Source organism: Micropterus dolomieu, linkage group LG21 (assembly GCF_021292245.1).
Source record: "Micropterus dolomieu isolate WLL.071019.BEF.003 ecotype Adirondacks linkage group LG21, ASM2129224v1, whole genome shotgun sequence".
NCBI lineage: Eukaryota > Metazoa > Chordata > Actinopteri > Centrarchiformes > Centrarchidae > Micropterus > Micropterus dolomieu.
Genome location: NC_060170.1, coordinates 3,337,639 through 3,350,234, shown reverse-complemented (window position 1 = coordinate 3,350,234; position 12,596 = coordinate 3,337,639). Strand labels below are relative to the sequence as shown.

The 12,596-nt window shown below is 41.0% G+C and overlaps 2 protein-coding genes across 2 annotated transcripts in view; one reads left to right on the top strand and one right to left on the bottom strand.

The window, feature by feature from the left end:
• The window catches only part of si:ch211-158d24.2 (multiple epidermal growth factor-like domains protein 9), a 42,956-nt gene extending 38,581 nt beyond the window's left edge, over positions 1-4,375 (bottom strand). The window contains exon 1 of the mRNA XM_046034475.1: positions 3,701-4,375. Coding sequence (XP_045890431.1) covers positions 3,701-4,259 — 559 coding nt within the window. The 5' untranslated portion in view covers positions 4,260-4,375. The remainder of the gene's footprint in view (positions 1-3,700) is intronic.
• A 1,307-nt stretch (positions 4,376-5,682) lies between these two features.
• LOC123960023 (serine/threonine-protein phosphatase 6 catalytic subunit) lies at positions 5,683-12,491 on the top strand. Its single transcript, XM_046034477.1, has 7 exons — positions 5,683-6,025; positions 8,061-8,156; positions 8,314-8,379; positions 8,472-8,613; positions 8,721-8,800; positions 9,413-9,622; positions 11,569-12,491. The coding sequence occupies exons 1-7, from the start codon at positions 5,951-5,953 to the stop codon at positions 11,815-11,817; spliced, it is 918 nt and encodes a 305-aa protein (XP_045890433.1). The 5' UTR covers positions 5,683-5,950; the 3' UTR covers positions 11,818-12,491.
• The last annotated feature ends 105 nt before the right edge of the window (positions 12,492-12,596 follow it).

The window sequence follows — 12,596 nt, the reverse complement described above, 5'->3', positions numbered from 1 at the left end:
GACTCGCTCAGTTTAAATTGCACAATATAAACAGTGATTCACTGCGTTTGGAAATGCAGAAGTCATTGTCCTTGTGATGGCCCACTACCAGACTACAAACTGCAGCATTGTCCCATAGATGCATTAACACTGCTTACAAACACTTTCCTTGTCCATATTTCTCTCAACCATGGAGCCTGCTTCTATATCCCCTACTATACATAAGATTAATGATTTAAGACCAGGCTGGCCTCCAATCTGTTTTATACTACTTTGTTATTTTGTACAGATTTATCAGTCTTAAACAAAGATGGTAAACCTGGTACGCCCTGCTGTGTTGCCAATGAAGGCTTTTGTACAGTTCAAACTGGCGCACTGTAACAAACAGAGAGGATATAATGATAGACATGTGGATGACCCTGTAGGGTACTGAGTGGCAATCTATTATTCATCTGATCTGAAGTTAGGTGTGGCAAGTGACGACTAAATGCCTGACTGTATGTCTCTATTCGGCGCTCAGCAGTCAGCCAAAGAAAACAAACCGGTATGAGATGTGACAGCAAAATAAAAATGTTTTTCCTACATGGTATGCACACAGATTGCACACAATACCTCAGCTTGCAGCTAGATAAAGAGGGAGGGACAGCTGAATTTTAATGCATTCCTGTCCTGGAGTCCCACTCAGATTGAGCTCCTCTTCCACTGTTGCTTGGACTTTTATGTAACTAAGTAAGGCCTGTGGTTATGCAAGCCCGTGGCGTATACTGTCAGACCCTTTGGTACAGTGGCCGCTGAAGAACTGTCGGCCCTGATCACGCCTGAGAATGTGTGAGACCCAGTGAATGCATATCACCTCACACATACACACTGCAGTTCATTCTTAAACCCAGACGTCCTGTGAGTGTGGGATGGGGTGATCTGTAAAGCCACACAACAGGTATGATTTAAATTGGACTGGACCTGTGTATAGCGGAGAGAGAAGGGGGAGGAACACAGGCAGAGTTCACCTCTGTCCCATCTATCTGACTGCTGTAAAGTGGTGCGACAGCATGGCTGGTATTCAGACACGGACAGCGGCAGGCTGTTCAGAACAAGTCATGTCTCCAAAACTCCTCTCTCGACTTATTCACCGCTTGTCTGTCTGAGCTGCTCCACAGAAAACAATAGCGGTGGGAGGAAACAATTACTGTATTTTAAATTTTGGTTCAAGCATCAAAACAGGTTATCCTGACCTGTTAAAAGGGAGTTTTTCCTTGCCACTGTCGCCAACTGCTTGCTCATGGTGGGGAATGTTGGGTCTCTGTAAATTATTTTGCACGGTGTAGCCTAGACCTGATCTATATGAAAAGTGAGACAACCGGGATAAATTCTGTTATGAATTGTTGCATTAGAAATAAAACTGAATTGAATTATCAGCTTTCAGAAAGTGCAGAGAGATGTTTCAAAGAAAGGAAAGCCTGAGCTATATGAAAGCACATCTTTTATCAGTCTGCCATGACCCTGCCCTGTCAGAGAATGTATGTTGGTGGCTGGGCGAGGCGTTAACCCAGGTGATGCCTTTGTTGACACGATATTATAATGAGAGTGGCCTTTCCACGAGAACAATGAAGAGTGCTGAGGCTCCTGGAGATGCCCAGTGATGATCTCACATAAGGGCAGAGGTTTCATTTTGACCAGATAAATAACACGGACTGATTAAGGGGAACCGCCTAAACATGACACCATTTGAACTCAATTCATCTGCAATACTGACGCAAAATAAAATAAAATACCTAAAGTTATATAAGAATGTAGTTTCAAAATGGGGCTTTAACTAACAATTAATTGACTTATCGATGAATGTGTACCTATTTTCTCTATTTCTCTCCCCATTTTCTTATTAGGTCTATATAATGTCAGAAAATGGTGACAAAAGCCCAAAGTCTTCATAATGCTCTTTTTATCCAACCCACAACTCAGTACCAAACATGTTCCGTTTGCTGTCACATAGCACACATAAAAGCAACTAAGAAGCCAGAGACAATCAATGTTTGGCATTTTTGCAAGAAAAAAAACACTTAAATCATTTAATCATTTATCTAAATAGGTGCTGATTCACTTTTAGTTGTTTAAGCTTGAACTGGTAGATAATCTTGTAAAGATTCATCATCCAAGACTTTAAGACAATGGGAACAGAACAACAATGAAAACATGTCACAAGCAACTGTTCAGAAAGATTTCAGCGCCAAATACAATATAATCATTAAAATCTATTCACAAGCATCACACCAGACTTCTGGATATCTTAAATTGGCCCCTCAATGCACTTTTTAAGCTGAGGAAACCATCCAGAGGATGGCATCAAACCAATTAAAACCCCGTTCCTGAGTCTCTCTTTCAAAAGTTTACTAGAAATTTGTTTAAATTTCTATTGAACCGGAGGTCATCCAAATATCAGAACCAGTCATTTATGAGCGCAGTACGCCAAAAACAGCCAGTTTGATCAGCTATTCTAATCCTCCTCCGATCACTGAGATTACTGCTGTCAGTAAGGTAGTACACGGTGTGGAGAACAAAGGGTCAATGTAAAAAACATGACTGGACTGGACTCCTGATGTGAGGGGCCAACATCAGTCAGAATATGACATAAAAAATCTGGATTTTCTGTTTGGGCGCACTTACTGGCAAGAAAAACAACAAGGTTTTCAGAAACAATAAAAAGGAAAATGAGGATGTTGTGAACGCACCATTTAAGCCGTTTTTATTTTTGTATCCTTCATATTCTTAAACTTCAGGTATATCTTAGTGTAGGAGAAATGAATAAGCTCTATCTCCTAAAAGTGAAGGGGAACATCCTCTTATGGGCTCTGAAACTGACACCTTTGGCTTCAGCAGACTTTCCCCAACCATTAAAGAACCATTTTGGACAGGATCCATCAGCCTGTGCTGCTGTGTTAGCTGGGGAACAACACATCCACATGGATATACTGGGGATGTGTGAGGTGAGAGAGGAGGGGCTCCAGTGTCATTGCTCATTCATGGCTTGGCCTGTCTGGCCATTTTGGTTGGACGGCCTTGTTCTGTACATGCCCATGCAAACAACAATAGAGGGGGATGAGGCAGCTATCTGAGCAGCTTCTTGCGATTCCCTGTCAACATCAAACGTGTCTGGTCTAACACAGACGGATCACGGGTCTGTGCGAATGCTATATGCAGTGACGGATCGAATACATTGACTGAACAACAACAGGATCAACCTTGCACCCCCTCATAGCCCCCCTTTTCCAGCCCGCTGTAATATGTGGCACACTAACCCATAATAAAGGGCCTCTACAATATTAAATAGGCCACACAGCAAAATCCACATTGCACAAATTGTGCATGAATAGTTTTCTGAAATTAATTTTCAAAAAAATATTCATGCACAAGGATTTGGTGATTTGCCGATTATTTGAGGGGGATCTGAGGGGTCTGCCCATTGTTGCAGTCTGGTTTATTCGGTCGCTCTCTGCGTCAAAACCACCGTGCGACCACCCTGCTCCTTCTAGCAGTCTAGATAGGCAAGGATGTCTTCTTCGTCTTCACAGACTCGTTTCCTGAACACGAATGTTAAAAAAAACTGAATTGTTTCCCCAATGTCTATTTTTTAACGGTTGTAAAGCATGATTTCCTACAACGGCTAAAAAAATATGAATGATGTAGTTTCACGTTCCTGGTAGGTATTTCATTCGCATGAACTCACCTTGACTATTCTCTACTGAGGTAACAGATATGCCAATATTATCTGCAGCCCAGGCATCATTTGCTGTGCGCTGCGAAACCATGGACACCATGGTCTGCAGCATTTTCTCCGGAGCAAAAAGTGATGTTTGTGCATCGATGGATCTTTTGCGTGCGCTGCTTAATCTGGAAACCGGCGCTGTTATTTGTTCTTTACTGGCTGAAATGATTCCCGTATCAGGTGCGGTGGTGGTGGTGGTGGTCGGGTCCGTTGTTGGAGGCTGGAAGGTGGTTGCATTTTTTGGAATAGGGCTAGTAGTGGTGGTCGGTCCGGCAGAAACAACGCCAGGCGTCAGCGTGAGTCCGGCTAAAGGCCCGGGAGCGAACGTGCCCTCGGGTAAACTGCGAGGCAAGTCGGTGCGGAAGGTCTCCCCGGTGTCGGAGGCTGAGCCGGGCTTCCCGGAGATAGGCGACGCATCGTTGGGGCTGATGCGAGGTGCAGCTTCAGAAAATCCAATATATACATACAAAATAAATAGCAGGACCGGAGATATGTACATCATTAAGGACGTTAACCTCATATTCAGTTTCAGCTCTCCATGTAAGCCCCAATAATGGTCTCTCTCAGACCTGTCCCTGAATGAACGCGTACTCCACCATTGATGTCCCCCGGCGTCGTACGCTGCTGTTTGTTGCCCTATGAACCACAGTCAACACTTCACCTGCGATGCAGCCTACCACGAGCCACCCGAGATTGACGTACTTATTGGCCAATGGGAAGACTGCCTGTGGGCGCTCGCTCCTTCGCTGGTTGGACAGCGCCGTAACACCCTATGAAGACGCAATATATTGTAAATTATCGAACGTCCCCACTCGTCTGAAAATTAGATGAACATAACCCGTTCCATTCATAAATTGAACTACTCAAATAAGCTTGTTTTCTAAAGATAATGTAAACCTACATATACAATATAATTAAATGTTAGACGTCCACCTAACAGCCCAGATCATCTTCCAAATATAGAGGAAATGCCCGGTGGTGGCTCGTAGTAAGATGTTTTTAATGATCATTGGGCTACCTACCTTTGGTTTTGCTTGCAAAGTCACATACTTCATTGTCTATGGTTTCACACCTGAGTCTGTATGAAACTATCCTGAAAACACTCATTTAGAAAAAATAATTCATCTTGATTGATGGCTCGGTTAAATAAGGCAAACCCCTAAACTGTGAATGAAAGTTCGGCTTATCAAGAATTCTTCGGCTACTTATTTAATCTTTTGGTCACATCAGAACATTCCTACAATGTCTGGTAAGTTGTGTGTTTCTCTCTGGTACATTTTTTTTTACAACATCAGTTCTTCAAAGTGTTCTACCCAAGCAATGAGAACTGGACTAGGGAATCTATTAACACTTAGATATATGTTTCTGTATACTACAACATATTTGCGCACATCATATTACGTAACTGCGCTTCAATTTTAAAACATTTATTTTGAATGTCGTCACCGGAAGCAATGCACTGCCTTTGCGTCTGCCTTGATGCTTGTGAAGTTATAAACCATGAGAGTCTAATCATAAGCGTTTATTTCCCTCCAGTGCTCACAGTGCGTAGCAACAGTCTTGTTGAAAATTATACATTATATTATGAAAATTATTTTTAAAATGTGGTAAGCTATGCTCAGAGACGGTTTGGTAGCCTATGTATTGATTCTTGGTAGGTTTGATGGCTGGCAGGCATTTATAACATGGATGTGGTTTATAGTAAGTATACACTGCCATCCGGTGGTTGTAATACGTAACTGCATCTCCGTTTAATGTAATGGTTTCATTTCGAATGTAGTTTCTAGAATTTTTTTAACAACTTATTTATGCATTCTTCTATTGTAAAATCTTTCTAATCTGCTTTAATTCCACATTGAAGTCAAGGGCAGGAACGCTCAAGACAGATTATAAATACGGCCTTGACAACTGTTGACTCCACAAGCATCAAGTCAGACAGAACGTCAGAGTAGTACTTCCGGTGAAAACGATAAAAATAAAACTTGCGTGACGGCCAATATTCCACTCTTTATCATTGCGGAAGAAAGGAGACTATTTGTAATTCTGATTTTGAAGTTGCAGCTTGCGTTTCAATAGTTTATCTGTCACAAGTTAAACCGTTACCAAGTTGTATTCGTTAATACACACGATAGAGGGCAGTCGAGGGTGACGACCGTCTCCAACTCCGCTCAAGTGTTGCAGGAAGTTGCGCACGACAACTGGCTAGGTACAATGGCGCCTCTGGATTTGGATAAATATGCAGAGATTGCAAAGCAGTGTAAATACCTCCCAGAAAATGACCTTAAGGTAAATATGACTTTATATAAATGTTTTTGATTAGGACATGTGATGAGCGTGTAATGGTAACGTTAACTCACTGCTGGTTTATGTTGTAACAGCGCAGTTAGCTAACTGTCAACGTTAGCTTCAGTTAACGTTAGCTAGTAACGTTAGCCTGCTGACTTCATCTTTTGGCCAGGAAGTCAAAACTGTTCAAAGAAATTGTTAGCTAAATACAAGCCCAACTATCCTATACAATGTTATCGAAGAAGTATGTGTATACTGACGGTGAAATGACCAGACATCCGTAGCGACCTGCTGACGCTCACTGCTGTGATGGAGGGATGACAGCAGGTTGTTTATCACTCGGCTGCTGGTGGAGAGACTCCTAAGCTGTTCTGTCATTTATCGAAAAACTGAGACACACCTGGCTGGTAGACTGCGGAGTCGTGGACAGAATTGAGTTACACATTCAGTTACACTCAAGCGTTCATTAATAAAGTCGTATTTAATTCCTGGTCACACATTGCACTTTGACAGTAGTCGCACAGAAGGCTGTGGGATAATCTCTTATTGTTGGAAACTCTTCATTTAGGTGTGAATATGTTTATTTGGCCTGATGTTGAATATAGTTGGCGTTGCTTTTCTTCCTTGGAGACTTCATTTGCTATTATGCTAGATGATACCAATAAATGTAAAATTCTCTGTATTTGTATAGCGCCTTTCTAGTCTTTTCGACCACTCAAAGCGCTTTTACACTACATCTGCATTTACCATTCACTCACATTCATACACTGAGCCTAAGTGCTGAAACCGAAACTAACATTCACACACATTCATACACTGAGCCTAAGTGCTGAAATCGAAACTAACATTCACACACATTCATGGACTGGCGGAACAGCCAGGGGCAATTCGGGGCTCAGTATCTTGCCCAAGGACACTTCGACACCAGGGGAGCCAGGGATTGAACCAGATTAACGGCCAACCCGCTCTATCTCCTGAGCCACAGCCGCCCAAATAAAGGCAGTATTAGAGTAAATGCGGCACAATATTTACTGTAAGCAGTTGGATTGTAATTTATTATTAGTTACTCAGGTAGATACAGGTGTACTCACTGACTTGAATTGACTCAGTGTCAACCACTGACCAGTCAGAATTATTGGCTTCATCTGTCCTATTGCTTTTGGTCCCCTAAAACTGCAGGGTTATGTATAAAAGGGCAGTAATTCCTGCACTGAACACCCAGTGTGAATGTGTACACCATGACATAACTAATTGTTTTAGCAGTATTGCACTCAATCAAACACGAATCCATATAGTGGATGCCTATTGGTCAAAATCATTCCAGACCGATGCCCTTATGACCACATTATCAGACTAAGTAGTCAATGCGATACAAAATAAAACAGTTTTCCATACTTTTATAGACTACAGTTTGGTTTGTAATTCATAGTCACCTCACAACAAGATGGCCCTGGCTTTACATTTCCCCCCTGTGCCCATCAGTGAGCATCAAGTTTGCTTGTCTTTATAAATATGAGTGTGGGTTTCTTCTACGTGCTTGGTTTTCCTTGTCTTAAATAAATGTTGTTGAATTTGAAACTCAAGATATGTTACAGTTGAGACTGTTAATACGATATATTCTACCCAGTACGAGGTGGACTGTTAAAGGAACTGCTACTGGTAGCTCGTCATTCCTGAGTGTTTGGGATGTTAGACAGTGCCAGTCACATCACAGATCTGTACCTAAACCACAGTTGCATTTACACATTCCTGGAAGTTTCATTGTCATTGAGCAGGTGTGGGGGGTAACCCTGCTACAAAGAGCTGGGAACCCTAATACAATGTCATTATTTGTGACTGCAGAGAATTAGTGTCCCATGACAAAGTAAACTATGTTTCAGAGGTATTTTCCCTGACTAGAAATAGATTTGGGTGGAAACATTGAATACCTGTTGTTCCATCAGTCATTATACATATTTATGCATTAAATATTAGTGCTAAAGGATGGCCGAACCCTCATCGCTTCTGTATTTGTGTTGTGCTTTCATATCTACAGAGGTTATGTGACTATGTGTGTGACCTGCTGCTGGAGGAGTCCAACGTTCAGCCCGTTTCTACTCCTGTAACAGTATGTGGGGACATACATGGACAGGTAAAAACCAGCCATTCAAAGCAGGAAGCCCTAACCCAAAGTGCACCACAAGGAACACTCAGTTTACCCTAATATTGCAGCAGAGTATAGCCTGCAGTTTACATAGCATGTTTAAAATGTAATGCCTACACTAAGTTTTTATCTCTTTGTCTCTTAGTTTTACGATCTTTGTGAACTCTTCCGAACTGGCGGCCAGGTTCCAGACACAAATTACATATTTATGGTTTGTATATTGAAATCAATTTGAACTTGTGCCTCATTCTGTTTAACCTGCATTTTTGTACAGTGTTGGCAATAACCCTCTGTCATCTGCAGGGTGACTTTGTTGACCGAGGATATTACAGTTTGGAGACGTTCACCTACCTGCTGGTGCTGAAAGCCAAGTGGCCCGACCGCATCACACTTCTACGCGGGAACCACGAGAGCAGACAGATCACCCAAGTTTATGGCTTTTATGGTGCGATTTGCTTTGTGGCGGATGTTGATCAGGTTTTGCAAACTGCATTGTCCCAAATCTCACCTTTCTGTTTCTGAAATAAATTAGTGCTTTTTTTTGTCTTGCAGACGAATGCCAGACCAAGTATGGGAATGCAAATGCCTGGCGTTATTGCACTAAAGTGTTTGATATGTTAACGGTTGCAGCTGTAAGTATTGAAGTGTTTTTTGATTATGTGTAGTTACTTTGATGATGTGACCTGATAATTTACCTTGACTGAAATCCTTGAATAAGCTTCGTGTTGGTTATTTTTTAGTAGACAGCAGCTGAATTACATATGAGTAGAGTTTTTTGGTTTCTGTAAAGACAAATTAAATGCTGTTCCTTTACCTGCATTGCATAATGTGATGCTGCTATCTGAGCTGCTTTAGGTGAACAGTCTCTACTTTCTCACTAATGGACTTGGCTCGGGTTCACTTTCTAAGATCCTTGGATTTACATAGAGATGGCAAAAATAGCACAACCTTCATGTTTCCCTCCTTTTGTAATGCCTTTGACACATTTTTCAGAATCATCCAAGAAGCACGCCGCATCATATAGTAAAAATAAATAATTCAAAATATGAAGAAAATACTATTTTAACATTATGAGTAAACTTACTTTTCAGCTGAAATATGTAACCACTGATCACAGTTTCCCAAGTACATTTTTTCGGGAGCTATTTGTGGGTAATCTATCAGATATCAGAGGGTTTAACAACATCTCATGTCATTTACCGAACATTACCTGTAAGTCATCTCTTATTCTACGGTTTTGACAGCTGATGGACGAGCAGATCCTGTGTGTCCACGGAGGTCTCTCCCCAGACATAAAAACTCTAGATCAAATTCGAACCATTGAGCGGAACCAGGAGATCCCCCACAAAGGAGCATTTTGTGATCTGGTGTGGTCAGACCCCGAGGACGTTGACACTTGGGCCATCAGCCCCAGAGGAGCTGGCTGGCTCTTTGGTGCAAAGGTCACAAATGAGGTAGGTTTCTTTTACTTTAACTGAGTTGAGCTCACGTTAATTTTGAGTGACTTGCAGCGAGTACACAATGTCATGAACATTTAGGTTCAATTACAAAATGATCATCAACATCAGTTACAAAAGTAGCAAGGAGTGCAATGGTTAAACAAAAAGAAAAACTGAATTTCTGAACATGCAAAAATAAATAAACCTAACAAAAGGCTTCTGTACACCTTCATACACAAACATATTTTTTAATTAAATTTCACATAATTTTAGAAAAGATTTCTAAACCGAATAATCTTGCCTTCTCACACCAACTGTCAGACCAAGTGTCCAGAAAAGGAAGGTCCGCCTTCAAATGGTACTTCATAGTGACTCCCACACCTTATTGGACTGTTCTTTGATACTTTTTAGACCATTCTAATTGGTTGAAATCATTTAAAGTAACAAGTACTGGATATGGGGCTTAAGAAAACTTTCTGTTGCCTGAGGGCAACACTGTACTGTAGATAATACGTAGATAATAGCTGCCATTCCCTGACAGTCAGTTAGAGCTGTAGAAGCCTCTTGGATGAGAAGCGAAACATCTTGACTTATCTTTCTCCAAGTTCAGTCGCCCATTTGAACCCTCCTTGGACTCAGCAACACTCAGGTAGTGTCCACACAGTGGATTTCAAGCATTGAATTGAATCAGAATATGTGACTGCATCGCAAATATCAGCATGTTTGATTTGGGGGGATTTTCTGCATCCATCACCTCACAGCAGGTAATAATGAAGCGGCCACTGGGACTGGATTAGCACAGTCTGAATGGCTAGTTGGAGGCCAGCATAAGACGTAGTCACAGAAGGACTGCCATCTTGTACTTTTGTGCAAAACTGTTTTGAAATCACTGAGGGAATTGTCCATGATTGTTCCATCATAAGATATATCTAAATGCGTTTGTAATGAGAATTTTGTGAGTGCATTTTCCTACTGAATTTATGATGTGTGAAATATAAAAGGCCCTTTAATCACAACCCTGGGCTACAGCAGTGGAGCTGTATATTTGACACCTAAAATAGAACATATTCTGGATCAAAAGGTTCATCTTGATCACTTGCAAGGAATCTTCTTCATATAGAAATGGCAAATTGGAACCGATGAGGGAATTCATCAGCATCTCCGTCTAGGGAAATGTTTGGAATCCTCTGGTATGGATTGTCGCATACTTTTTTTTCCCCCATCAAATTTTCAACAATTCTCATTTGACACCAGCTTTGAGTCATGTCCTGCCCCTTTTTCTGCCTCGAACTGGCTAACCCTTACCTTAACCAATCATCTAACCATCAGAGGCAACAAGTACTAGCCAGTCAGAGGCAGAGTTGTTGAAAATTTGTGTGTGTGTGGGGGGGGGGGGTATCACGTAACAGTAAAGACAATTTCAACAAATATAAGAGAATGCTTCTGAAATAAATTGCCTACCCTTGCTTTAATGTTATTATTAACACTTGTGCTTTTCCTGCTGTGATAAGTCAAAATGAAAAGCTGCAACAGTGGGAATTCTCATAATTTTCTGCACTGAATTGTGTTGGGTTTTTTAGGGAGCTACACCTTCAGTGATACAAGTGTGGCTTTGGGCCACCTGTTACTGCCAAGATGCAAAACTGAAAATAAGCACAAGTGCAGTTAAGACAAGCTTATAGTGAAATGTAAGAATGTTTCCTAGACTCCATACAGAACAGAAGTGTTGCTCTGAAAATCATAGATCATCTTCCATCTGATGGCAAAGATGGTCACATGTAAACTGGAGGTGGTAGTCCAGTGCAGTAATAGCCACTGCAAAATCTGCTGTATTTTGTTAATTCTTAATAAAATTCCACTTCATTAACCAACGAAAATAACAGGTGATGTGTGTTCATATTGACTGTTTTTTAACTTATTTTATCTTTCTCCCCTTCTTTCTGTCTTTCAAAACACTGCAGTTTGTTCACATCAACAACCTGAAGCTGATCTGCAGGGCACATCAACTTGTCCACGAAGGCTACAAGTTCATGTTTGACGAGAAGCTGGTCACAGTGTGGTCGGCTCCGAACTACTGCTATCGCTGCGGCAACATTGCTTCCATTATGGTCTTCAAAGATGCTAACACAAGAGAGCCAAAGCTCTTCAGAGCTGTGCCTGACTCTGAAAGGGTCATTCCACCTAGAACCACAACACCTTATTTCCTGTAAGAACAGAACTAAAACAGCGCAGCCATTTGTTCAGTGCACAGATACCGAGTGGGACAGTGACAGCAGCACTTATGACAACAAACCTGTATTAATTGAGTATATATACAGTATTTACAGTACATTTCTTGGTGCCAACTGTCAGTTGTTATTCCCCCCATTATTCTGCCGCTTAAATCATCCTAAGATTACAGCAAAGTATCACTGTGCTGTTGAAATGTTTTAGAGAAAGGGTTAAAATGGTGCAGAGGTCATCTGACCCTTGTAAAATGTTCATATTTATACATCCCCGTTTTACTTTCCAATAAACATTCAATCTGCTGAGCACATGGCAGGTGAAGTGTTATATACAATGTCTCAATTTAGTTTGATGTAGTAATGTATTAAAGCTCGGTGTAGGACAATGAAGCACTGCACAAAGGCAAATATGGCATCCATTCTGACACATTTCAGTGGATTACACAGCTAATGTTATTATGTGGTCTTACAAAATATACATGTAAACTTGAGTTGATGTGTAAAAAGTTACTATATCTATCTGTTAGAAATTTCAGTATCGTTAAGTCTGTGGTACCTTAAAGGATCCTCTGTAATTTTCAGATTTGGAATCAGCTCTTGTAATTATTTTTTTTTCTGTCACCATACTGTTTTTAAATAAAGAAATATAAAAAAAGTTAGACATCAATACCTGTGTGATTGGGCAAAAACACCGCCATGCTTAATTATATTTAACAACTTATAACATTGGGTAGTAAGTAGGGCTGGGCGATGTGGCCAAAAAT